Source organism: Boleophthalmus pectinirostris, unplaced genomic scaffold (assembly GCF_026225935.1).
Source record: "Boleophthalmus pectinirostris isolate CB_2022bp ecotype Guang Dong unplaced genomic scaffold, ASM2622593v1 HiC_scaffold_1, whole genome shotgun sequence".
Classification (NCBI taxonomy): Eukaryota; Metazoa; Chordata; class Actinopteri; order Gobiiformes; family Gobiidae; genus Boleophthalmus; species Boleophthalmus pectinirostris.
Genome location: NW_026570970.1, coordinates 39,183,406 through 39,206,784, shown reverse-complemented (window position 1 = coordinate 39,206,784; position 23,379 = coordinate 39,183,406). Strand labels below are relative to the sequence as shown.

Here is a 23,379-nt window from a genome sequence, read left to right as displayed (position 1 = left end):
CTAGCCCTAGCCCCTCTCTAGCCCCTCTCCAATCCCGCTCTAGTCCCGCTCTAGTCCCGCTCTAGTCCCGCTCTAGTCCCGCTCTAGCCCCACTTTAGACCCGCTTTATTCGTGCTCTAGTCCCACTCTAGTCCCGCTCTAGTCCCGCTCTGGTCCCGCTCTGGTCCCGCTCTGGTCCCGCTCTGGTCCCGCTCTGGTCCCGCTCTAGTCCCGCTCTAGACCGAAGCTGAACACACTTGTGGTTTTTGTTTCAGCACTGGCTCGACGTCACCAAAAGTATAAAGAAACAGGTGAAAAGTGAGTATTATTCATATTCTTCTGATTGAGTCTGAAAATAACAGATAATGAAATAATGAAATCTAATTTATAAAATGTATTTCTCTTCAGTTGGTCCTCCGTACTGTCTCCACATGAGAGTCAAATTCTACTCATCTGAACCCAACAACCTGCATGAGGAGCTCACCAGGTAAATCTTCTCACCTGTGCCTGTGTCTCCATGGTAACACACAGGGGAGGGCATCTGATACACTGGTGCAGTTGTAAAAGTGGAAAAGCTGAAGTGGTTAATTTCAAACTGCAGTGGTCCAAAGTTATTCTTCACTTACCTTATGCATTCTGAGCAAACTAATTATTCACCACGAAGAGTTTATGAGCACTTTTCACAACTCTGAGACCAGAGTGGAGTTTTCCTTTAATAAAAACTAGCATGCTAACAGTGTGTGCTTGTAATCACTATATGGAGCTGCTTTTATAATACATCTGTACTTGGGCTAGACTAATTTGACTTTGTTTCATAAAGTAAATATATACAGCCCGTTTAATCACAAAATCGATATAGTTGGTTGGACGGGAAAGAAGAAGGATTAAATATTACTCTTACAGAGTTAAAGGGTTGTTCCCAATTTCCCCATGTATTTGAGCAAAACACGTCTTGCCCCTATACAGATAAGTCCACTGTTTAGTTTCTTCATCTAATCATAAAGCGTTTTATTTTCTGATAGTTAGGAAGTGCACGTTGACAGGTGAGTTGATGCCAGCTAAATCTCTGAAAGTTGTGAAAAGTGCTTAAAAACTCATCGAGGTGAACAGTTAAGATGCTCAGAATGCACAAGGTTAGAGAGAAATAACTCTGGACAACTGCAAAATGTTTCAAATGAACTACTTTTATTTTTCACTTTTTTTCACAAGACATAAAAAATTTGGTACAGAGATTAGTCCTGTGAATGTACTCACTGATGTGTCCTCGCAGGTATCTGTTTGTGCTGCAGCTGAAGCAGGACATCCTCTCTGGAAAGTACGTCAGATTTTACTCTCACATGTGTCCAAATGCATTTTATTTTAAACCAACTTAACATGTTTTTCAAAGTGTTTTTTTTTTTTTGAAGTTTGCTCTCTATCATTTCAGACTGGAGTGTCCTTTTGAAACAGCTGTGGAGTTGGCAGCCTTTTCTCTACAGGGTAAGACCAGGGGATGATTATCTTTGTTTGCGATTATCACGATTATATAAAATTTCCCACCAATGGTTATTGTATACCCTTTCTATCACAATAAACATTATTATTGTTTATTGTCTTTTCCCTGTTCCAAACAGGAAGTGAGCATGGTCGTGCTTCCAGCACCTTTGACTCTGACTCCAACTCACCTTCTCTTGATAAACTGTCGCACCTCTTTGTAACTGCTGCTGTCATGCTTGTCATTCACGTTACATCCAGTGCGGATGTACGGTCCTAGGGTTTTTATTTTGCTATTTTCCCATGAAATCAAGGTGTCTTCTTTCTTCTTTTGATTGGCACTTTGGTTGCTATGATACTTGTGGTCAGAATTCCAGATATGAAACTCTGCTCCAACTTTACCTCTATAACTGCCAGCCTCTGTGAGCTTCATTTGACTGGAGCTGAACGCTGTGGGTGAAGTCACAGTCCCTTAGTCCACTTCTTTATACAGACACAGTCAAACCAAAGCCAAACTGTAACTTCAGTGTTTTCATGGACTGTTTAATATTTTATTTTATTTTACTTATTAATGTCCTTTTCCATGTCCTTCAGCCGAGTTGGGCGACTGCGACCCCCTGGAGCACCCTCTGGACCTGGTGTCAGAGTTCAGGTTCACCCCAGACCAGACTGAAGATCTGGAGCAGGCCATCTACAACGCCTGGAAGAACTGCAGGTAAAACAACCATACAGGTGCACAGGGGAGGAGCACGCGGGTGCACAGGGGAGGAGCACGCGGGTGCACAGGGGAGGAGCACCACAGGGAGGACACGCGGGTGCACAGGGGAGGAGCACGCGGGTGCACAGCGGATAGACCATAATCCTTTTCTTCATTTAAGTGCCATTAGTGTCTCCTTCTAATTGAGTATCTGTGAAGTCATAGCAGCACTTACAGTTTGGCACATGTATTGCAGCGATTAGGAATTGATTCAGTTGTTTGTTGTTGTTGCAGAGGTCAGACTCCCGCTCAGGCTGAGATAAACTACCTGAATAAGGCCAAGTGGCTGGAGATGTACGGCGTGGACATGCACATGGTCAAGGTGAGACGCAGTTTAGACCCAAGTGCCGCAGGTTCTGTTGATACATCACTGCGACATCACATGGAGGATCTTCTACTTGTATGTCTACAGCAAAACGTTCAGCAGTTACCATGGTGACGCAATGCACACATTAGCAAATATAGATGAAAAAGTTATAAGATAGTCTGAAAATTAAGGAAAAAATACAACATAGATTTAAACAACATATTTTCAGGAGCCTGTGATGACCGTTCATCGATGACCGTTCATGGTCCTGTTTAGGAGTTTGATTTTACAACTGCAGAGGGTCAGTGAGAAGGAAACAACTATTTCATGGTTAAAAGCTTAAAAATGTTGGCCCTTGTTTACATTATGTTTGCTTATGGTTATGGAATTACCTCTATGTCACATTGATAACAAATAACACATTTTGAAGCATGATGTATTGCTACAGAGAAATATTGTGTTAAATGATTACTGATTCCCATTATGAAAACCATTACAAATACTGAAGCTACTGTATGTCACTGACACAATAACAATAAAGCAGGAGAATCCCAGTAAAACATTTTAAATAGACACACTCATTAAGAGGGATGAGCAGCAATAAAGAAATCAACCAATAATTCGCCATAGAAGTAATTTTTTATTTTATTTTTATTTTTTCAGCCTTCTGCAGCTCAAATCTTTTTGTATTACAACACAAATCTCCGAATTATTGCAAAGAAACTAAACACACGATAAATATTGGGCCCCAAAATCTGTTGTTTCATCTTTCATATACTGAATGATAAGTTGGTATAGTGATTATTGTGACGGGCCTAGAAAAGCCTTATATAAAATAATTATTATATTCTTAAACCTCCTGACGTTTCATTTCAGGCTCGAGACGGTAACGAGTACAGCCTGGGCCTCACTCCGACCGGAGTCCTGGTGTTTGAGGGACAGACCAAGATCGGACTGTTCTTCTGGTAAACATCTCCAGAGCTGCAACAATTCACACACCTAATCAGAGACACTGACTATTAAAATATGTCAGTGCATGTAGAACACGTGCATGTGTGGTCTTTAGAGCATACAGGACACAAGTGCACTCTGAACTTCTGTGCTGTATTTCCACACAAAGCTCAGCAGAGCAAATGCACCACACACAACAGACCATAGACAGAGTTTTCAGCTCAAGACCAGGACTTGATGGAAAGTGAAACAAGAGGCTCCTGATGAGGTAAAGGTGAGGCAGCCACAGGCTGTTCAGTTTGCTCTGTCCAGAAGTGTCCAAACAACAGTTTCATGGAGACTCCATCATCCATCTCAGAGGAGCTACACATGGCGACACCACAGACAGAGAGCATCACTCAAATAAAACCCCTCACCCAAATACAACTAACTATATATAAGTTTTGTGCTTTAAGTTATACCAGTCACAGTTGGCATTCTACAGCCTGCTGCTTCTCCAGCTAGTGCCAAAAGGACTAAACCAAGACTAAAACAGGTCCAAGACTAAACTAAACTACACTACGTTCATTGTGATATTTCTTTTCTTTTGATGCATTTATATTGTACATTAGCTGTCCCATAAATCCACTACTATAGCAGAGAATAGCCTTGGTTCACTTTGTACCAGGATCTGGTCATCAGTCTGAAGCTTATGTCTCTGTTTCAGGCCAAAGATCACACGTCTGGATTTTAAGAAGAGCAAACTCACTCTGGTGGTGGTGGAGGACGATGACCAGGTGAGGGCTAGGGCTGGGGGCTAGGCCGGGCTGCTGTTGCTGGGTTTGGGGTGGGTAACTAGTTTCTGTGTTTGAGGTATTTCAGAAATGTGCGCTCATTCTAAACTGTCTGATTATGTAAGACTGCACACTTCAGTGACCTCCATGCACCAAAAAGAATTCATTATTTTAATTCAGTCATATTTAGTTAATTGTTGTAATTTGTTTAAATGGTATTTAGAAATTCCTCTGCCACTCTGTTACTTGTATGATATTACTGATACATGTTTTGGTATGTTTTTACACTCCAGACAACCTGAAAACCAGTACCAGACTTTATTCTTGTAATTAATCCCTCCTGTCTCCCTTCTCTCTCCTTACTCTTTATCCTTCCTCTCTCTCTCCCTCCTCACTCTCTACTCCCCTAAGGGTAAGGAGCAGGAGCACACGTTTGTCTTTCGCATGGACCACCCTAAGGCCTGTAAGCACCTGTGGAAATGTGCTGTTGAACATCATGCCTTCTTCAGACTCAGAGGGCCAGTCCAGAAGAACGCCGCACACTCTGGGTTCATCCGGATGGGATCACGGTTTAGATACAGGTACATACAGTGGGGGGCGGGGGGACCGGGGCGGGGGACTAGACTAACTTGTCACACCACAAGTAGAACCAGTGCACACTTGACATCTAAGAGACTGAAATCTGAACTAAATCAAGAATTTCATGCATTTCAGAACATTTGTAGAGGTCTAAACTACAAGGTAACCCCATGAAGCACTGGGAGGGCATCTTGACACACATTGGGGAGGGCATCTGACACACACGTTCTTTGGTTTTATCTGTGTATTTCTCCTGTCAGTGGTAAAACAGAGTATCAGACGACGAAGGCGAACAAAGCCCGAAGATCAGCTTCATTCGAGAGACGCCCGAGTCGCCGCTACTCCAGAAGGACCATGCACAACAGAGGTCAGTGCTGATACTACTAATACAAGTACTAATCCTAATGCTACAACTAATAATAACTAATGCTGCTACTACTACTTCAAATACTGTACTATTCCTGCTGCACACAGAATCATTTTAAAAACTATTACTACTTTTTACCGCTGCAGACGGCAGAACATTGGATTATGCCAGACCAGTATTCTTTCAAGTTGTTGACAAAAAATTTTAAAACTCATGTCGGTAACGGAGGGAATGAAATATGCAGCACTTTTTGGGCAATAAATACAAACAGCGCTTCTCACTTACATATCCTTAACAAACTGTGAATATTTGCTTCATATAGTTTTCTACCATATGGTACAAGATTAGCTTGAAAAACCTCTTACTTTTTGAGCAATGGGATATTTTATTAAGAAAGGTCATGGTAACGGAGGGAAAATTGTTCAAGCAAGTAGAAGGTGCATGATTTTACATCATTTGTCAACTTTTTTCTTCCGAATACTTTCATATTACTTCAAAATGAAAGGAAACTATTTCCAAGCAAAATTTTTATCATTTTAAATAATTTTTTTTTGAAAAATCATGTACCTTCATCAGCAGTTCAAAGATGGAACAAGATATGATGAAATACATCCATTTATTGACATGATTTGCAGGTCTTTGAAATTTGGGAAATAATTTTTGTTCCATGTTTCATACATGGTCTGTTTAAAACATATGGAACTTTAGAATCAAAAATAGTACAGAAAAAAGGTCAACAGTTTCATAAACTAGAGTACATATGCTATGTGTTGAATATAATTTTATATCAGATGCATTAACTTGAATTTTTGGGCTTGCTGTTTACTTCTGCTTGAATGGGCCCAATTGTAAATATGCAGGATTGTTGCCAAAGCTCATTTGTATCCTTACTCCCTGATGGACCAAAGCCACAACACCCGCACTCTTCATAAAACATGACAGTCTAAAATACCCGCTCCCACATGCTTCTCTCACTCATACACTGTAAAACACACTCCGACATTAGGATTAAAATGTAGTACAAGTCAAACATGTACTCTCATTACTTCAGCATGCACAGCATTAATTCTATTTACACATCTATATACAAATATAATTGCAGTTCACGGCTCATGTGCAAAAGGTGCTGTTTAAGTTCAGTTGTGTGTTCAGTCACTGGGACACTGTTCCAGGTTTGAGAGGCGCGGAGAGAGAATACAGCCTGTCCAAAGGCACTTTTACTTGATGGTTTTATACAATCACAATCACCTCTGGAGCTTGCTCTTCTGATCTGTCCTGATTTTTTTTTTTTTTTTTTTCAACAAAATCTTGTAGTGGGACAGGGGCCAGACCATGTAAAATTTTGTACACAAGAATAGTGTTTGCAAATTTGATCATGTTCTCCCAACCTAATATGTTGTGTTTCTTCAAAATAATGCAGTGATGGTGTTTTTTTTCTTTTGTCTAAAGTTTTAAGAGCTTTGTTTATATACCATTTCAGTTGGTTTCAGTGCTCTTGCATGCTGAGGCCCAGTTTGTCATGCAGTATGTCATGTGAGAGACAATCATCACATTGAAATACAGCTTAGCTGCCTCCAATGTGAGGTTGTCTCTTATTTGTTTGAAATTTGACAAGCTGAACTTAATTGTGTTTACTACATTTTTTACTTACTGTTTGAAGTTGAGTTTGGAATCAACCATGACTCCTGGATATTTAAATTCTCTAACTGTCTTGATTGGTAGTCCTCTTATCAGTACAGTCATTCTTCTGCACAGTGTTGTGCAAGTTCACACTTTTCATGAACTAGTTCAACCAGGACTGAACCAGGTCTAAACCAGGACTGAACCAGGACTGAACCAGGACTGAACCAGGACTGAACCAGGACTGAACCAGGACTGAACCAGGTCTAAATCAGGACTGAACCAGGACTGAACCAGGAATGAACCAGGACTTAACCAGAATTGAACCAGGTCTAAACCAGAACTGAACCGGGACCAAACCAGGACTAATCCTGGATTAGAATTTGGAATCTAGGACCACCCCTGAGAGAACCCTCAATCGCGATCGGGCGTCAGCTGCGTTTAGCTCTGTGGAGCGCGGATTTCTGCGTCGATCCTTTCGCTCACACTCACGGTCTACGCAGGCGCACTTCTGGCGTTTCACCGCTGCTGATATCGCGGTGATTTTAGCAAATTTGTATGAAGAAAAACAAAAAACCCACCACTTCAATCCAGGTTAAAAAAGCATTGTGACGCGCGTTACTGACATTTGTACCGAGTAAAATATTACCACTTTTTTCCCTGTAATGCCGAACATTACTGTGTTACAGCAAAAAGCAACGCATTACAGTAATTCATTACTTTTTTTACGCGTTACTCCCAACACTGACAAGATATTAACCATAACCCCTATAGAGCCACGCGCGCGGAGCAGCACGTCCTGTGTGTGTAGATTTCAGAAAATAGGATCCATCCTATTTTTTTGACGCTCTACGCGAGCGTAGGCACGTATCCCCGTCAAAATACACAGAGAGCATGGATCCATTGTTGTATTTGTGCATTTACCATCAGCACATCGTGCTCCTTGGGCAGCTGCCGGTGGAGCCGCCTTCGCGTTGACACGCGGCTGTGGTGTCGCGAGGTTAAGTGCGAGCAGATCGTCACTCGTCAGGTGAAAACAAATTCCGACGTTTAACTGAACCCCAACAGTGACGTACGTCGTTCATCACACATAATTTGAACAAATTCACGTTCAAGTTCTTGATTTACAAAAGTGTTGCGTTCAGTTCAAAGTTCACTGAAAAATGAACGTGTACTGCTTTTGCAACAGTTTTTAGAGAAAAACATGGTGACCGTTCTGGATACATTCAGGACGAGCTGGGTTCTCTGCAGCCTCTGAAACTGTTCACTGCTACATCTCTAATAGAAGCTAATCTAAACTTAATCTTTTTGTTTTTGTTCCAGGTCCTTTCACTCCACAAGAGTAAGTACATTTTAATTACTTTTCTTATAAATGTATTGTCTGACTTGGGGCTTTTCTGTAAAGCTGTGAGACAGAGGTGGAGGGTGAGGGGGGTTTGAATGCTTATAGCAGTGTAATTGACAATAGTAGAGTGGTTAGTACTCTTGCATCACAGCGAGAAGCTTCCAAATTTGATTCACAGATCATAGATGGTCCTTCTGTGTAGCGTTTGCATGTTCTCCTTATCTTGTACCTCCTCCCACTAAAACAAGTGAATTATTTTTCAGGGTTATAAGTAAAGCTGCAACAGTTCGTCAGTGGCTGTATAGCGCGCCGATGTGTTGCTTATAGAGCCGAGTCTTTAATTAATGTGTCAGATATAATAGGAACAAGCTCAAGATGAACAACTGTGCTGTATTTCCACACAAAGCAGCAGTTCACGTGCAAGTCACACACAACAGACCTTCCGCGACCTTGGGGGCGTAGCCCTGCGACCTTGGGGGCGTAGCCCCGCGACCTTGGGGCCGTAGCCCCGCGACCCTGGGGCCGTCTCTAAACGGTTACATGAAAATGTCTATGGTTTTTTTCAGAGTGCTGTCGTCAGGGAACGGAGTGAGCTCGAGCAAAGATCGGGTAAGAACAGTGAACATTAACATAATTACATTAATAATAATTATCATATGTTTACCCCGCATCTAACCCTGTGTGTTCACTCTGTGTCCTGCAGGTGTCAGCAATAAGGGGGGCCTGGTCTGCTCCTGTGGTCCCTGTAGCGCCCCCAGGTGGTCCAGTGGAGATCCAGCCTCTACCCCACAGCCCTGGGACAGACAAGAGAGGGTCAGTACAATACTGTTACTATATACACAAGATATAATGCAAGATGGTCACGTTTTATTACATCAAAATTGGGACTAAATCCTAAAATACACTAGAATAGACCAGAACTAAACTAGGACTTAGACCTCAGGCTGACCTACACAGTCCGTGGAGACAGCTGAAGTGTTAGGGTTAGGGAATTGAATAAAAGCATGTGGATCATGTATATTTGTATGAATGGGCGCTGCAGAGCTGCTGTGTGACATGTCTTCTGATAAGGAAATTTGGATGAATTTAATATCAGCGACACATCTCCTTCTGCCTCTGTCAGCACAGGTGACCTTGGGTCTGTCTGTGCAGGTGAGACAGAATGAATGAGCTGTACCCTCAGACTAACCTATAACAGGATTCACTTGCTGTAGCCACGTTAACACACTCTCTGGATGAAGTACCAAGAGCTATGAAACCTCTTTGTTCACACCAGGACTTCATCTTGAATACAGACAAAATGTATTAAAATCAGACTTGACTCCAAACTGTTTCTCAGTACTGAAGTATTGAAATGTGTTTTCCAGTATTGTGATGTATTGATGTCTCCTGCTCTGAGGTAGGTTCATCTTAACAGGCGTTTGCTGTGTCCAATCAGAGCTCTGTGATTCTGCTGGGGGCGGGGTCCAGACTAACAGGTGTCCAATCAGGGCTCTGTGATTCTATGGGGGTCTATGCTGTGCGGTTGAAGAATCTGGGTGCTTGTTGCTGCTTTAATGGTTGATTTAGTGGTTGATTTCAGGGCTTGTGATGCAGACATGTACCCTGATCAAAGGCTCTGCTCTCTGGGTTGATCTGGTCTCGTGCTGTGGGCTTTGGTGGTGGGTTCTAACCATAGACTGTATAAAGAAGTGGACTGAGGGAGTGTGATGTCGCCCATAGCATTTGGTTCCAGCCAAATGAAGCTCATCGATGCTGACGGTTACAGCGGTTAATCTGGACTTCCATATTTGTAAATCTGGGCACAAGTATCATAGCAACTAATGAGCCAGTCAAGAGCGAGGATGTTGAAAGTATCCACCACTTCCATTGACATTACAGTCAGTCAAACCTGTAGCTGACTCAAACAGACGAGACCGTGGGGACTGAAGGTGCTTGATTGGTCTGTTATTAATGTTTTTATCTTGATTCAGGGACAAAATAATACACAAATAAAAACCCAAGGATCAAGTAGAATGAGTTAAAAGCAACGTTTGAAGACCAAAAGCTGTTACAGATAGGAGCGCCTCTAGCAGGTTAGCTTCGTCCACTTACAGTCTATGGTCTGAAGAGGATGTCGCATGCTCCGGCTTATGCATATTTAACATTTCCTTCAATCCGTGCTTTTTATCGTAACATCTGCAGCCTTTTTTGATTTAATCCGATCACATCCATTGATTCGTCTGAAGACCAATTTGTGTAAAACGCGGTGACGTGAGATGTGGCTGTGTCCTGCAGCGCCCCCTCCGGCTCACACTGAGGACTGCGCTGTTGAACTGAGGTGCAGGAGCAACGTTTGTCACATCTGAGGCAGAGCAAGGGATTTAAACATGTGCATTGGTCATAGGTTCAATCCCTGGACCATTTTGGAGTTTTTTATGTGGAGTTTGCATGTTCTCCCTGTGTCTGTCAACCTAAAACATGGAGGTCTGGAGTTATTGAAGGACGGGTCAAATGCAAATAACAATGTGATTTGATTTTGATGTCATATTTATTCTTAGTAATGTAAACACACTTAAACAATCAGAACACGTAACATTTTTTATAATAATTCTATTTCATTTCATGTTCTGTATATTCTTAAAATATTCTGCAAACTGGACTTTTCAGATCTTTTAATCATGTTATTGTAGTTTCTTTTCATTGACCGTCTGAAGTTGGATTTGGAGTGATTCGTGTTTCAAGTTTGAGTCATCTTTATTCTCCTGGATTCAACACCTCATTGCTCCGATGTACACCCGTTTTCAGCTCCACCAGTACACACCCACAGTGACACACACTTCTTTCTCCACTTTTTTTGACACTCAAAGACGCTTCACACAGTTAAACCGACAAAAAAAACACCCCTTCTTTAAAAACCTATTGTGCTTGTGTGATCTCTGTAGTTAAAATCTGACTCCTGTGGATCATTGTTACTACTACATTCTACTATATTGATATTTATCTTAAATGACTTACTAATAAATACTGACACCTTTTGTAAATGTCATCACAACAAAGTGCCGCACGCTGTCGGCTCCTATGGATAGCTGCACATCACACGTTTTACATTTGTACCAAAATAACAACGCAGCGTTGTCGAATCCTACGTGTATCAATGATTTAGAAAATAAAACTGGAAAAGGGAGTGCATATGTCACTGTGGGTGTGTACCTGTGGAGCTGAGAACGGGGGCAGATCAGAACAATGACGTGTTGAATCCAGGAGAATAAAGATGACTCAAACATGCATGAATCACTCCTAATCCAACTTCAGAGGTCAGTGAGAAGGAAACATGGGTAAAAGCTCTGAAAAGTCCAGTCTTGGTGCTGACGATTGCACGAAAACAAACTGAACTCTTAATTACATCAGAATTCCTGTGATTTCTTTTGACATGAGGCTGTTGATTCCTCTGTCCTTTTTATATGTCTCTGTATTTAAGTATTTAAACTAAACATGACTGATATGAAGGTTGAACACGACGTCTGTTTGAAGGAATAATCGTCTCATGTTGAAATAAAGACTGAACCTGCTCCTCACTCTGCACGCTTATGAAAGGTTTTGGTCCTAATGTTTCTCTTATGAATTCCATCTTTGTGCCCCGAAGCAAAGCACCTCTCAGACAGCGCATTGTGCACAGTGTCCCGGACTCTGTGGGGTTATGAAGTTATGAGCAAAAACATGGAGAGGGATTATTCTTTGGGAATGTTACAGAGCAGTTTTATTGTTTTCAACAAGACAGAACCAGGACTGGGGCTGTAATGACACTAACATTTCAAACTCAGTTTCAGTAGTAGGGAATTAACTCGATACTCTGTACGGATTATGATGATTTACAAAAAAATCTCTTTAGACAATAGAATGTGATATTCAAAATTAAATGTTAGTATTTTCAATGGACCTTTTTTTTGTATCGATATCTGCTCAAATGAGTATCTAGACAATTTTTCATGCTGTTGGTGTTGGCTGTGTTTGGGGTTGTTGTTGGTCATTGTAGTTTGTTTGGTCTAAACTGCATGTACTGGTCGAGTGATGTGTTCAGAGTCTAAGGGAAGGCTGAATACTGTAAGTATGTCCTCCGGGTCTGTCTTCGTGTTTTCAAATCTGTTTTTAATATGTTCTCTCTCTCCCCCCCGTCTCTCTCGCCTTTACACCCTCCATCCTCTTTCTCCTCTTTCTCCCCTCCTCCTCGTCATCTCTCCTCCCTCTCTCTCCTCATTCTCTCTCCACAGTTTGCCGGTGGTTCCTGACCTGATGGAGACCTGCATTGACGATGTCCTCCGCGGCCTCCCCTCTCCTCCCGCCTGCGCTCCATCTGCCCCTCCCCTCTCCTCTATAGCCCCTCCTCTCTCCCCCATAGCCCCTCCCTTCTCCCACATAGCCCCTCCCCCAGACCTGGCAGAGGAGGGGGCTGCCGGTGTGTGCGTCGACGATCCCCTCAGTCTGACCGGTGAGAAAACTCCACACTCCACAGACGTATCGCACCACAACATCTGGGAGGGCATCTGGCACACAGGGATACAGGAGGTCGTGAGGGCATCTGGTTTAATTCTCTTGGATTTTCCAGAGGCTGCAGTTCGTCTTAAACAGTTGGAGTTGGAGAGTGTCGCTGTTCCACTGACGCCCAAAAATGTCAACGTGAATGTGGCCATGAACAACCAGGTACCTCCCTGAGAGTGTCCAGTCTGTTCAAAAGTCTTTCCATTTTTCACTTTGATGATTTTATCCAAATCCACTTCATTTACATTTTACTAGTTTTGGTGGCGAACAGTAATATCTCATTTTTGATCATTTTGGCAACCCTACAACAAAGAGTACAAATCCCCAACAATAAAACTAGTCAAATCTAATTCAATTGACCATAATAAAATGGCAGAAGAGTGGCACTACAATTTTGGTTTTTACATTTTCTGAGGCATCCTGACTCGTTTTGTTCTTCCTCAGGAGCTGGTGAAGCTGACGGAGAAGGCGGTCCTCTCCAGCTCTGGCCCCGCCCCTCTCCCCACCCCCCTCAGGACCCCTGACATCCTCAAGAGCAACATCCTGAAAGCTCAGGCTGAAGCTGCAGCCTGCAAGGTACTACTACTGCAACTATCTACTGCTACTACTAATACTACTACTGCAACTATCTACTGCTACTACTAATACTACTACTGCAACTATCTACTGCTACTACTAATACTACTACTGCAACTATACTGCTACTACTAATACTACTACTGCAACTGTCTACTGCTACTACTAATACTACTACTGCAACTATCTACTGCTACTACTAATAACTACTACTGCAACTATCTACTGCTACTACTATACTACTACTGCAACTATCTACTGCTACTACTAATACTACTACTGCAACTATCTACTGCTACTACTAATACTACTACTGCAACTATCTACTGCTACTACTACTAATACTACTACTGCAACTACTACTGCTACTACTACTAATACTACTACTACTGCAACTATCTACTGCTACTACTAATACTACTACTGCAACTATCTACTGCTACTACTAATACTACTACTGCAACTATCTACTGCTACTACTAATACTACTACTGCAACTATCTACTGCTACTACTAATACTACTACTGCAACTATCTACTGCTACTACTACTAACTACTACTACTGCAACTGCTATCTACTGCTACTACTAATACTACTACTGCAACTATCTACTGCTACTACTAATACTACTACTGCAACTATCTACTGCTACTACTAATACTACTACTGCAACTATCTACTGCTACTACTAATACTACTACTGCAACTATCTACTGCTACTACTAATACTACTACTGCAACTATCTACTGCTACTACTAATACTACTACTGCAACTATCTACTGCTACTACTAATACTACTACTGCAACTATCTACTGCTACTACTAATACTACTACTGCAACTATCTACTGCTACTACTAATACTACTACTGCAACTATCTACTGCTACTACTAATACTACTACTGCAACTATCTACTGCTACTACTAATACTACTACTGCAACTGTCTACTGCTACTACTAATACTACTACTGCAACTGTCTACTGCTACTACTAATACTACTACTGCAACTGTCTACTGCTACTACTAATACTACTACTGCAACTATCTACTGCTACTACTAATACTACTACTGCAACTATCTACTGCTGACTACTACTAATACTACTACTACTGCAACTATCTACTGCTACTACTAATACTACTACTGCAACTATCTACTGCTACTACTAATACTACTACTGCAACTATCTACTGCTGCTACTACTAATACTACTACTGCAACTATCTACTGCTACTACTAATACTACTACTGCAACTATCTACTGCTACTACTAAATACTACTACTGCAACTATCTACTGCTACTACTAATACTACTACTGCAACTATCTACTGCTACTACTAATACTACTACTGCAACTATCTACTGCTACTACTAATACTACTACTGCAACTATACTGCTACTACTAATACTACTACTGCAACTATCTACTGCTACTACTAATACTACTACTGCAACTATCTACTGCTACTACTAATACTACTACTGCAACTATCTACTGCTACTACTAATACTACTACTGCAACTATCTACTGCTACTACTAATACTACTACTGCAACTATCTACTGCTACTACTAATACTACTACTGCAACTATCTACTGCTACTACTAATACTACTACTACTGCAACTATACTCTACTGCTACTACTACTAATACTACTACTGCAACTATCTACTGCTACTACTACTAATACTACTACTGCAACTACTACTACTGCTACTACTAACTACTAATACTACTACTGCAACTATCTACTGCTACTACTAATACTACTACTGCAACTGTCTACTGCTACTACTGCAACTACCTACTGCTACTATATACTGCTACTACTAATACTACTACTGCAACTATCTACTGCTACTACTAATACTACTACTGCAACTATCTACTGCTACTACTAATACTACTACTGCAACTATCTACTGCTACTACTAATACTACTACTGCAACTATCTACTGCTACTACTAATACTACTACTGCAACTATCTACTGCTACTACTAATACTACTACTGCAACTATCTACTGCTACTACTAATACTACTACTGCAACTATCTACTGCTACTACTAATACTACTACTGCAACTATCTACTGCTACTACTAATACTACTACTGCAACTATCTACTGCTACTACTAATACTACTACTGCAACTATCTACTGCTACTACTAATACTACTACTGCAACTATCTACTGCTACTACTAATACTACTACTGCAACTATCTACTGCTACTACTAATACTACTACTGCTACTACTAATACTACTACTGCAACTATCTACTGCTACTACTAATACTACTACTGCAACTATCTACTGCTACTACTACTACTACTACTACTACTGCAACTATACTACTGCTACTACTACTACTACTACTACTACTGCAACTATCTACTGCTACTACTAATACTACTACTGCAACTATCTACTGCTACTACTACTAATACTACTACTGCAACTATCTACTGCTACTACTAACTACTACTACTACTGCTACTACTACTACTGCTACTACTAATACTACTACTACTGCAACTATCTACTGCTACTACTAATACTACTACTGCAACTATCTACTGCTACTACTGCAACTATCTACTGCTACTACTAATACTACTACTGCAACTATCTACTGCTACTACTGCAACTATCTACTGCTACTACTAATACTACTACTGCAACTATCTACTGCTACTACTAATACTACTACTGTAACTATCTACTGCTACTACTAATACTACTACTGCAACTATCTACTGCTACTACTAATACTACTACTGCAACTATCTACTGCTACTACTAATACTACTACTGCAACTATCTACTGCTACTACTAATACTACTACTGCTACTACTAATACTACTACTGCAACTATCTACTGCTACTACTAATACTACTACTGCTACTACTAATACTACTACTGCAACTACTAATACTTCTACTGCTACTACTAATACTACTACTGCAACTATCTACTGCTACTACTGCAACTGTCTACTGCTACTACTGCAACTACCTACTGCTACTATATACTGCTACTACTAATACTACTTCTACTGCTACCACCACTACCACCAGTCACTACCACTACTACTACACTTTGTACAGTACTTTGACTTCAGGTCCTTGTGTCTCAGGTCTCTCCAGAGGAGCTCAGTGTGTCAGACAAGAACTGTAACCTGCAGGACCCCACGGCCAGGTACTCACACAGTATACACAAAATCGACACAAATATACATTCATTATACATACAATATATGTGTGCGTGTGTGTGTGTGTGTGATTATCCATGTGTGACACATGCACGTGTGTTTCAGGCTGAAGGTGCAGAGTGGCCGTGTGGGCAGTAACAGCTCTCTGTCTGTGAGAACAGAGCTTCAGGATCTGCTCAAGACTCCCTCTGCAGCCGTCAGGTACTTTTAAATACTACTGCTACTATTACTCCCATTACTATTACTACTATTGAACATGATTTGAACCACTCAGTTTTTTAATGCATGTGGAAACGGCGTTGATCTAAAATCGCACCACTGGTCTCTGCACTTCATCATCCCAACCCATCAGATGATCCATACAACTGCACCTTTAACCGTGTGTTGTTGTTCTGTTGCAGCGTGGAGCGTCTGAGCGAGGACGTCTCCCTCTCCTGTGTAACCCCAGAGCTCCCCACAGAAACACTGCCCCCTCAGGTACAGCCACGTCACTGCAGCGCTCTGTCTGAGGTGTCTCAGCAAACTAAAGTGTTTGTTTACCTAACGTGTCCCCTGTGTGTGCAGGTGTGTCCAGAGGAGGTGGAGCTAAGTGTGAGCGCTCCTCTGTCTGAAAACCTCATTGACTTCAGCGATATCGCTCCAGTGGTGAGGGCTCAACTTTAAAGGAATACAAAAGTCCCATGCGTTTCAGAACATGTTTGTAGAGGTCTAAACTACAGGGTTAGCAACGTTTACATGCAACAAGACCCCATGACACTCAGGAAGGGCATCTGACACTCAGGGGAGGGCATCTGACACACATAACTGTCTGTATTTCCTGTTTCAGCTCCCTCCGGTGCAGCCCAAACCTCCCATCACCCCGAGGTGGATCATCCCCTCCAGCGCAGTACGTCCAGAAGCAGCTAAATGTGTTTGTATATTTGAAAGTGATGCTTTTCATAGCAACCACAGAGCCAATCAGGAGTGTTGAAGGTAGTGCCCTTTCCCACAAGCCTGACAGCAGCAGTCACAGAGAGGGGGCTCACATTTTTCAGTAGAATGTGAATTGGAGCTAGAGTTGATGGAGTTTTGTGCATTTATATAAAGAGTCTATGGTTCAGACTGAGAGCATGAACAGTGTCAGAAGGTTCTATCTGGAGCCTTTGCATTTGAGGACACTGGAAACTTGTTTACGTGATGCTAATTTCGCAAATAGTTGAGCGTTTTCAGTTCTGGAGTTAGATGCCTGTGGTGCTGGGTCAACTGTGCTGAATCTGAGAGGCGTCACTAGAGCTCAGGACACGTGTCTACTTTAAACACATGCCTTTAACAGACATTTAGTCTGAAGGCAGCATAAGAGTAGAAGTCCTACAATCTAATCTGAATGCTCTGAGTTCTGTGGTTTTACTGAACATTTAGTATTTTCAGATTTTTGTAATGCTTTCCCTCTCTCCTCCCTCTATCCCTCCTCAGCCCCCGGGGATCTTCAGTAACGGCGTCCTGGATCCAGAGACTAAGAACTCATCTGTGTGTACAGAAGCAGCGCCCCCTGTCCCTCGCTCTAACAACAACAACAACAGGTGAGCTCACTCTCCCACAGATTTCCACAGCAGTGACACAGTGACACAGTGACACAGTGACGGGTGAGCAGACATCTGCACGTCTTCTCGACTGTTCTTTTTGCTAATTCAACATTTGAAGCACAAGGTTTTTCCAAATGTAAATTATTAATTTATTAATAAAAATCTAGAATGTTTCACAATATGACATTATACTTGTATAACTTGCTTATCTCCATGGAGATGGATGAGTTTAATGCCATCCTGTGGAACATTTTAGAGAAGGTGAGGAGACAATAACCCTATAGCTCCCTTGAAAATGACATCACAACATTCATATATAAAAGCTGAAAGCCGCCACACACGACAGGAGAATTTGCCTGGTTTAGGATGTGATTTGCTTCTCCTCGAGTTCGGGAAGGCGTCACCTGTGTCTTCATGTGCAATTCTGAAGTCGCTGCTCTCTTTGTGGGGTTGTGTGTGTGCGTGTGCGTGTGCGTTTGCAGTGTCAGTGTCAGTGTCAGTGTTAGATCATAACCACCAAACTTCAGCAACACTCCAGCAACAGCTGATAAAACAAAGCATCAGGAGCAGAGGAGTGACGGACACAGAGACACAACATACAGACTCAGGAAATAGCGAAAGTAATAATTGCTCGCCTTTTTTTATAGTTGTAAACTTAAACTGCAGCATCTCATCCACATTATTTATAGAATTTGTCTGCCACAAATAATGACCCCAGTCCACAAAACATTCACTGTTAATCCAGTTTGAAGTGTTCTTTAAAAATAAAAAGGTGAGAGTAGTTCCTCACGTGTGTCTGTTACATCCACACAGCGCACAGGTCGAGGTAAAGCTGCAGCTGTGGACTTTATGACCAACCCTCTGTGCATTAAAAATCCTGTATCTGAAGTATTACACCACATTTCACAAATAATAAAAACACAGTTTTGAAACTAGAAATGCAGAGCTCTGATCTTTTGAACACTTAAGTCTCAAAGTTTACTGTTTCTTTTACTGTAGACAGGAAACAGCTGCAGCAAGGTGCGAGCACAACTTTATATCCTGCACTTGCAGGATATGCACTATAACTTGCATTTGGAGATTTAAAATCACATTCGTTTTTCCTCGTGTCTGTGGTGTGTGCTTTTTGTGGCACATTTAAAAATCGTTTAAGATTGAAATATCCTGTAGTGTGTGGCAGCCTTAACATGAATTTTGTTCGGATGCAGATTTGTGTTGTAATACAGTGAGTTCTTGGATCTGTTCACTAATAGATTTTACCTTTTGGAGATTTCATACAATGAAAGTAGAGCGTAATCTCTAAGGAAAACTGTCTGAGAGTATAACATCATCACATTCTACAATCTGAAACCCACCAGCAGACAAGCGGGTGGTGGAAGGTCACATAGAGCAGCTTTAATATTATGGTTTCTCTCTCTTGTCAGCAGCTCAGTCCAGGCTCCTCCTGCAGAAGATGGCTCCAAATCCAGAGGACTCCTCACCACTGAGCTCTGAACATCACCAACTTGTTACACATCTGCAGACCATATATGGACCAGCACACTCTATCCAGTCTCCTGTAAATCTATGGACCATCTCACTCAAACCACACTCCAGTCTCATCTTACGTCTACAGAGAATCACCAACCTCTAAACATCAGACTTCCAGCATGTTCCACATCTACAGACTGTAACTCCAGTCTAAAGTCCTCTTCACACATGCAGCCTGACCCGGGAATTTACCTGCATTTTGCCAGAACACGGTGTGTGAGAATGAAGCCAGACGTGATTTTCTTGTAGTTTGGATCTGGCTATTTTCCAGCTTAATTACAAGGAATTTGCAGGTCACGGTTGTGTGTGAATACAACCAGAAAATTGTCCACCACTTGGAAAATACCAGTGATGTGAGAGAGCACAGAGAGCCACATGCAAGTCTTCTCTCTGTGTGGGGCTTAAACCTGCTTTTGACCCGGTTGAGACCTGGTTTAGACCTAAATGCCAGGTTAAGTGTGAACTGGGCAGATTCAGGTATATTCTGGAACTTGTGCATGTGTGAATGGGGGGTCACTGCATTTTGTACCCAGCAATTTTCTGAGTTCTATGTGTGAACAGGCTCATGTTCAGTCTGCAGAGCCTGGTCCTAAACACTGTGATAAATCTGGACTAAAATATCTGGACTGGAGCATCTCACCCTCTGCATCTTCACAAACAGAAGCTGGGTTTTAACTTTTGAACACATTTTTGAAGAGAATGAACTAATATTTTGATTCACAAGAAGATTTGAAGAGTCACATTTATATGAAACACTGTTTTATGAAGCACCGAGTTTTAGATTTGTACACTGATGGATTAAAAATGCATAGATGTGATACTCTCTTAAACTGGATCAAAATGGGAGCAAAATTGAGTTTCAGATTACTTTTGAAGTGTTTATTAACCCTTTTTTTTTTTTTTTTTTTTTTTTTTAAATATTTAAGCCTTAAAACATATAACATGATAGAATACACATTTTTGAACCAAATCATGTTTTAATGGCACTGGAAGCATTGGTTTTAGTTGGACACAATATATTTCCATTTGTTTTCATTTTTTTGTTCTATTTTTGATTGTAATAAGAATGGCACCATTTGTTATTTTGCATTCCAGTCGTCCATGCTTCCTTCAGTGGTCTGTGCCACAGCTGCACTGGGGCAAACTCACAAAGAGTGTGGCTGCCGTTCTGCACCATCTGCCCCCTCATAATGCTGGAACATTTGCCTGTTGGACAATGTTTTGAAAGGATACATTTTTGGACATCTGAAGAATCTTTTTTAAGAGCAGACCGAGGTAGAACTGTGAACTTTGACCTGGATTGTGAACAAACTATAGACACTGGACCGGGAATGGACTTGTATTGGTTTGCTGATATATCAGGCCAGTATTTGCTCTTTAGTGTATCAGCTATCGGCCTGAAATCTCCAGCACAAGCCAGTATTTTCTTTTGGATTCTAAACAATTGCTAATGGTGGCTCTCTACTGTGATCTTTAAGACATTTCTTTCACTGGACCTGGACACTGGACTGGACTGTTCATGAATGGGGTTTAAATCTGGTTTAATGGTACTATAGGGGCACATTTTACATGGGAAGAACACACACTTGCTTCTGTTTTCTCCACATTTCTGAATCATATTTGAGCATGTGGTTTGTCACTGTCTGGTCAGGGAGGACACAGGCACTAAACTGGCACTAAACCACAGTGTTAAGTGTTTCTCCATCACTGTTATGTGAAGAGACAGACTATTGGGACATTAAACATTCCAATCGAACAACTTCCAACTCTCTTTAAAGGTTCTGTATTACGTAAAGTTGACTCCTGTGAGCTTTACCTCCTCAAATACAGGCCTGGAGTTGTGTTTCGTTTCATTCACACATGTTTGAGTAACTCTTTATTATTAGTCTGTCTACATCTTCAAAGCTTAAAATGCTGTGTTCCACCTTATGATGTCATGATGTGGTACTTTAAAATTTCTTGTTTGGTAGAAACTGGCAAATACACTGCTGAAATTATCCAAATGATTCTAGTGAAGGTACATGCAAACAACTTGGATGAGGAAGAAAATCATGTAATATGGGCCCTTTTTAAAATTACTTTTGGTACAATTGAATACTTGTATTCTCCACATGCTGCTGCTGTTGAACAAAAAGCTGAGATACACAGGCTGGTATATTGTGTATTACATAGGGTGACCAGATGTCCCTATTTAACCGGGACAGTCCCAGTTTTGAGCCTGTGTCGCCTGTCCCATCAGATTTATCCAAAAACCACTGACTTGTTCCAGTTTTATACAAGAAATGTCCCAGATGTCCCTATTTTTAACCAATCTGATCCCTGTCAACAGTAAAAAGAGGGATAAATTGTCATTTGTTTAGGTAAAATACAGAAAAAAGTGAAACACAAAGAAAATGTGATTATACTGACTGTTAGTCATGAATGGGCCAAGTGCAAAACAGTTGTCCTGAATTACACACTTGTTTCAGTTTTATTATTACCAACCACCACAAACCAGGGGTGTCGCAGTTTTTGATTTTGAAAATCTGGTCACCCTAGTATTATGTATAGTGCTTATGGCTGTGTTTGCTCTTTCTACAGATTTTTCAGCACAGAGGGACTTTTCTTTTAACTGGGTTTAACAAATGTTTGGAGCAATTACACTGTAGTGTGTCTGTATGTTTATCCGTGATACAAGCACATGATTTTATGTCCCAGAAATCCCAATCAGCTTGAAGTATTTGACTTGATGTTTCTCCTTTCAGAGAGACACTGAATCCCACTGTGCGTGTGTGTGTGTGTGTGTAAATGTATTATCACTGGAACAGGTTTGTCTGCGTCAGACCTGAACTCATGTTCACTGTAAACATCTGCTTGTGTCTTAGTCTCATCAGGCTCAGCTATCATCTCGATCGTGTTTATTATATTACCAGTGCTGTAACTTTAACCAAGCTCTTTTATCCACTAAAGGAGAAAGTAGTGATGCAACTGTGACAGACAGGAGTCTAACCCACAACCTCCTGACTGAGAGGAGACAGGATAACCACTCTGCCACTTCACAATTGCGTCCCTTATGTCTCCTTAAATCACATGGTACACTTTTGTTCTCAATGTTTTTTAGCTCGCAAAGTCATTTTATTTTTCATTTGAACACCCAGCCTTTGTAGATATGAAGTATATACTATAAATATATAAATGTAATGATCTTATTCCAAAATGTGATGGTAGTTTTTCACTGTTTAAAATGAAACACTATTTTTGTCCAGCGTCCACAGTAATGGCATTTCAGTCTGTGTTTTTCAAGTAAAAGTCTTGTGCCCTGTTGGTCCATTGCTGGTTTTATTTTGAAATCTCAATACTGTGGATGCAGATTTTGTATTAACTGTAGCGGAACATTCCTCTTTTTTTTACCGTCTTCTGTCATTTTTATTTGTGTTGATTTGAGGAGAATCACATTTTACTGTAGAACTCACAAATATAATGAACAAATGTTTTATAATAAATGCAGTAGATGGATCATAAATGTGCATGTTTTTCTGACTTTTATTTAATTATTTATAATTTATGCTAGAATTTAGAGGGAAAGTATAAATCACATTTATACTTCACATTTTGAAATAATTTTTAATTGCTAGTAGTGTTATTTTAATTTTGTTTACATTTTTGGTTAATTATATTGTTAAGGATAAAATGGAAACAAAAGACAAGACACCAAATGAATATTGTCGCAATACTAAAATTTCAACTCAATTTTTATACTGAGGAATTCACTTGATACTATTTACAGATTCCAAAACTGCAATGATAATAAAATCTCTTTCTTTAGACAGTA

At 40.9% G+C, this 23,379-nt stretch overlaps 1 protein-coding gene across 4 annotated transcripts in view; it reads left to right on the top strand.

Moving 5' to 3' along the window:
- The window catches only part of epb41l5 (erythrocyte membrane protein band 4.1 like 5), a 40,256-nt gene extending 17,182 nt beyond the window's left edge, over nucleotides 1-23,074 (top strand). Inside the window, exons 4-26 of one of the 4 annotated variants that reach the window (XM_055153140.1) lie at nucleotides 255-297; nucleotides 388-466; nucleotides 1,250-1,294; nucleotides 1,406-1,458; nucleotides 2,047-2,167; nucleotides 2,444-2,531; nucleotides 3,393-3,481; nucleotides 4,174-4,243; nucleotides 4,652-4,821; nucleotides 5,080-5,186; nucleotides 8,130-8,148; nucleotides 8,718-8,760; nucleotides 8,855-8,964; nucleotides 12,402-12,619; nucleotides 12,737-12,831; nucleotides 13,114-13,245; nucleotides 16,402-16,463; nucleotides 16,582-16,677; nucleotides 16,878-16,953; nucleotides 17,041-17,121; nucleotides 17,303-17,362; nucleotides 17,929-18,035; nucleotides 19,466-23,074. In XM_055153140.1, coding sequence (XP_055009115.1) covers nucleotides 255-297; nucleotides 388-466; nucleotides 1,250-1,294; nucleotides 1,406-1,458; nucleotides 2,047-2,167; nucleotides 2,444-2,531; nucleotides 3,393-3,481; nucleotides 4,174-4,243; nucleotides 4,652-4,821; nucleotides 5,080-5,186; nucleotides 8,130-8,148; nucleotides 8,718-8,760; nucleotides 8,855-8,964; nucleotides 12,402-12,619; nucleotides 12,737-12,831; nucleotides 13,114-13,245; nucleotides 16,402-16,463; nucleotides 16,582-16,677; nucleotides 16,878-16,953; nucleotides 17,041-17,121; nucleotides 17,303-17,362; nucleotides 17,929-18,035; nucleotides 19,466-19,532 — 2,031 coding nt within the window. In that variant the 3' untranslated portion in view covers nucleotides 19,533-23,074. Of the gene's footprint in view, nucleotides 1-254; nucleotides 298-387; nucleotides 467-1,249; nucleotides 1,295-1,405; nucleotides 1,459-2,046; nucleotides 2,168-2,443; nucleotides 2,532-3,392; nucleotides 3,482-4,173; nucleotides 4,244-4,651; nucleotides 4,822-5,079; nucleotides 5,187-8,129; nucleotides 8,149-8,717; nucleotides 8,761-8,854; nucleotides 8,965-12,401; nucleotides 12,620-12,736; nucleotides 12,832-13,113; nucleotides 13,246-16,401; nucleotides 16,464-16,581; nucleotides 16,678-16,877; nucleotides 16,954-17,040; nucleotides 17,122-17,302; nucleotides 17,387-17,928; nucleotides 18,036-19,462 lie in introns of all 4 variants that reach the window. The other 3 variants (XM_055153135.1, XM_055153127.1, XM_055153119.1) reach the window with 3 other exon arrangements.
- The last annotated feature ends 305 nt before the right edge of the window (nucleotides 23,075-23,379 follow it).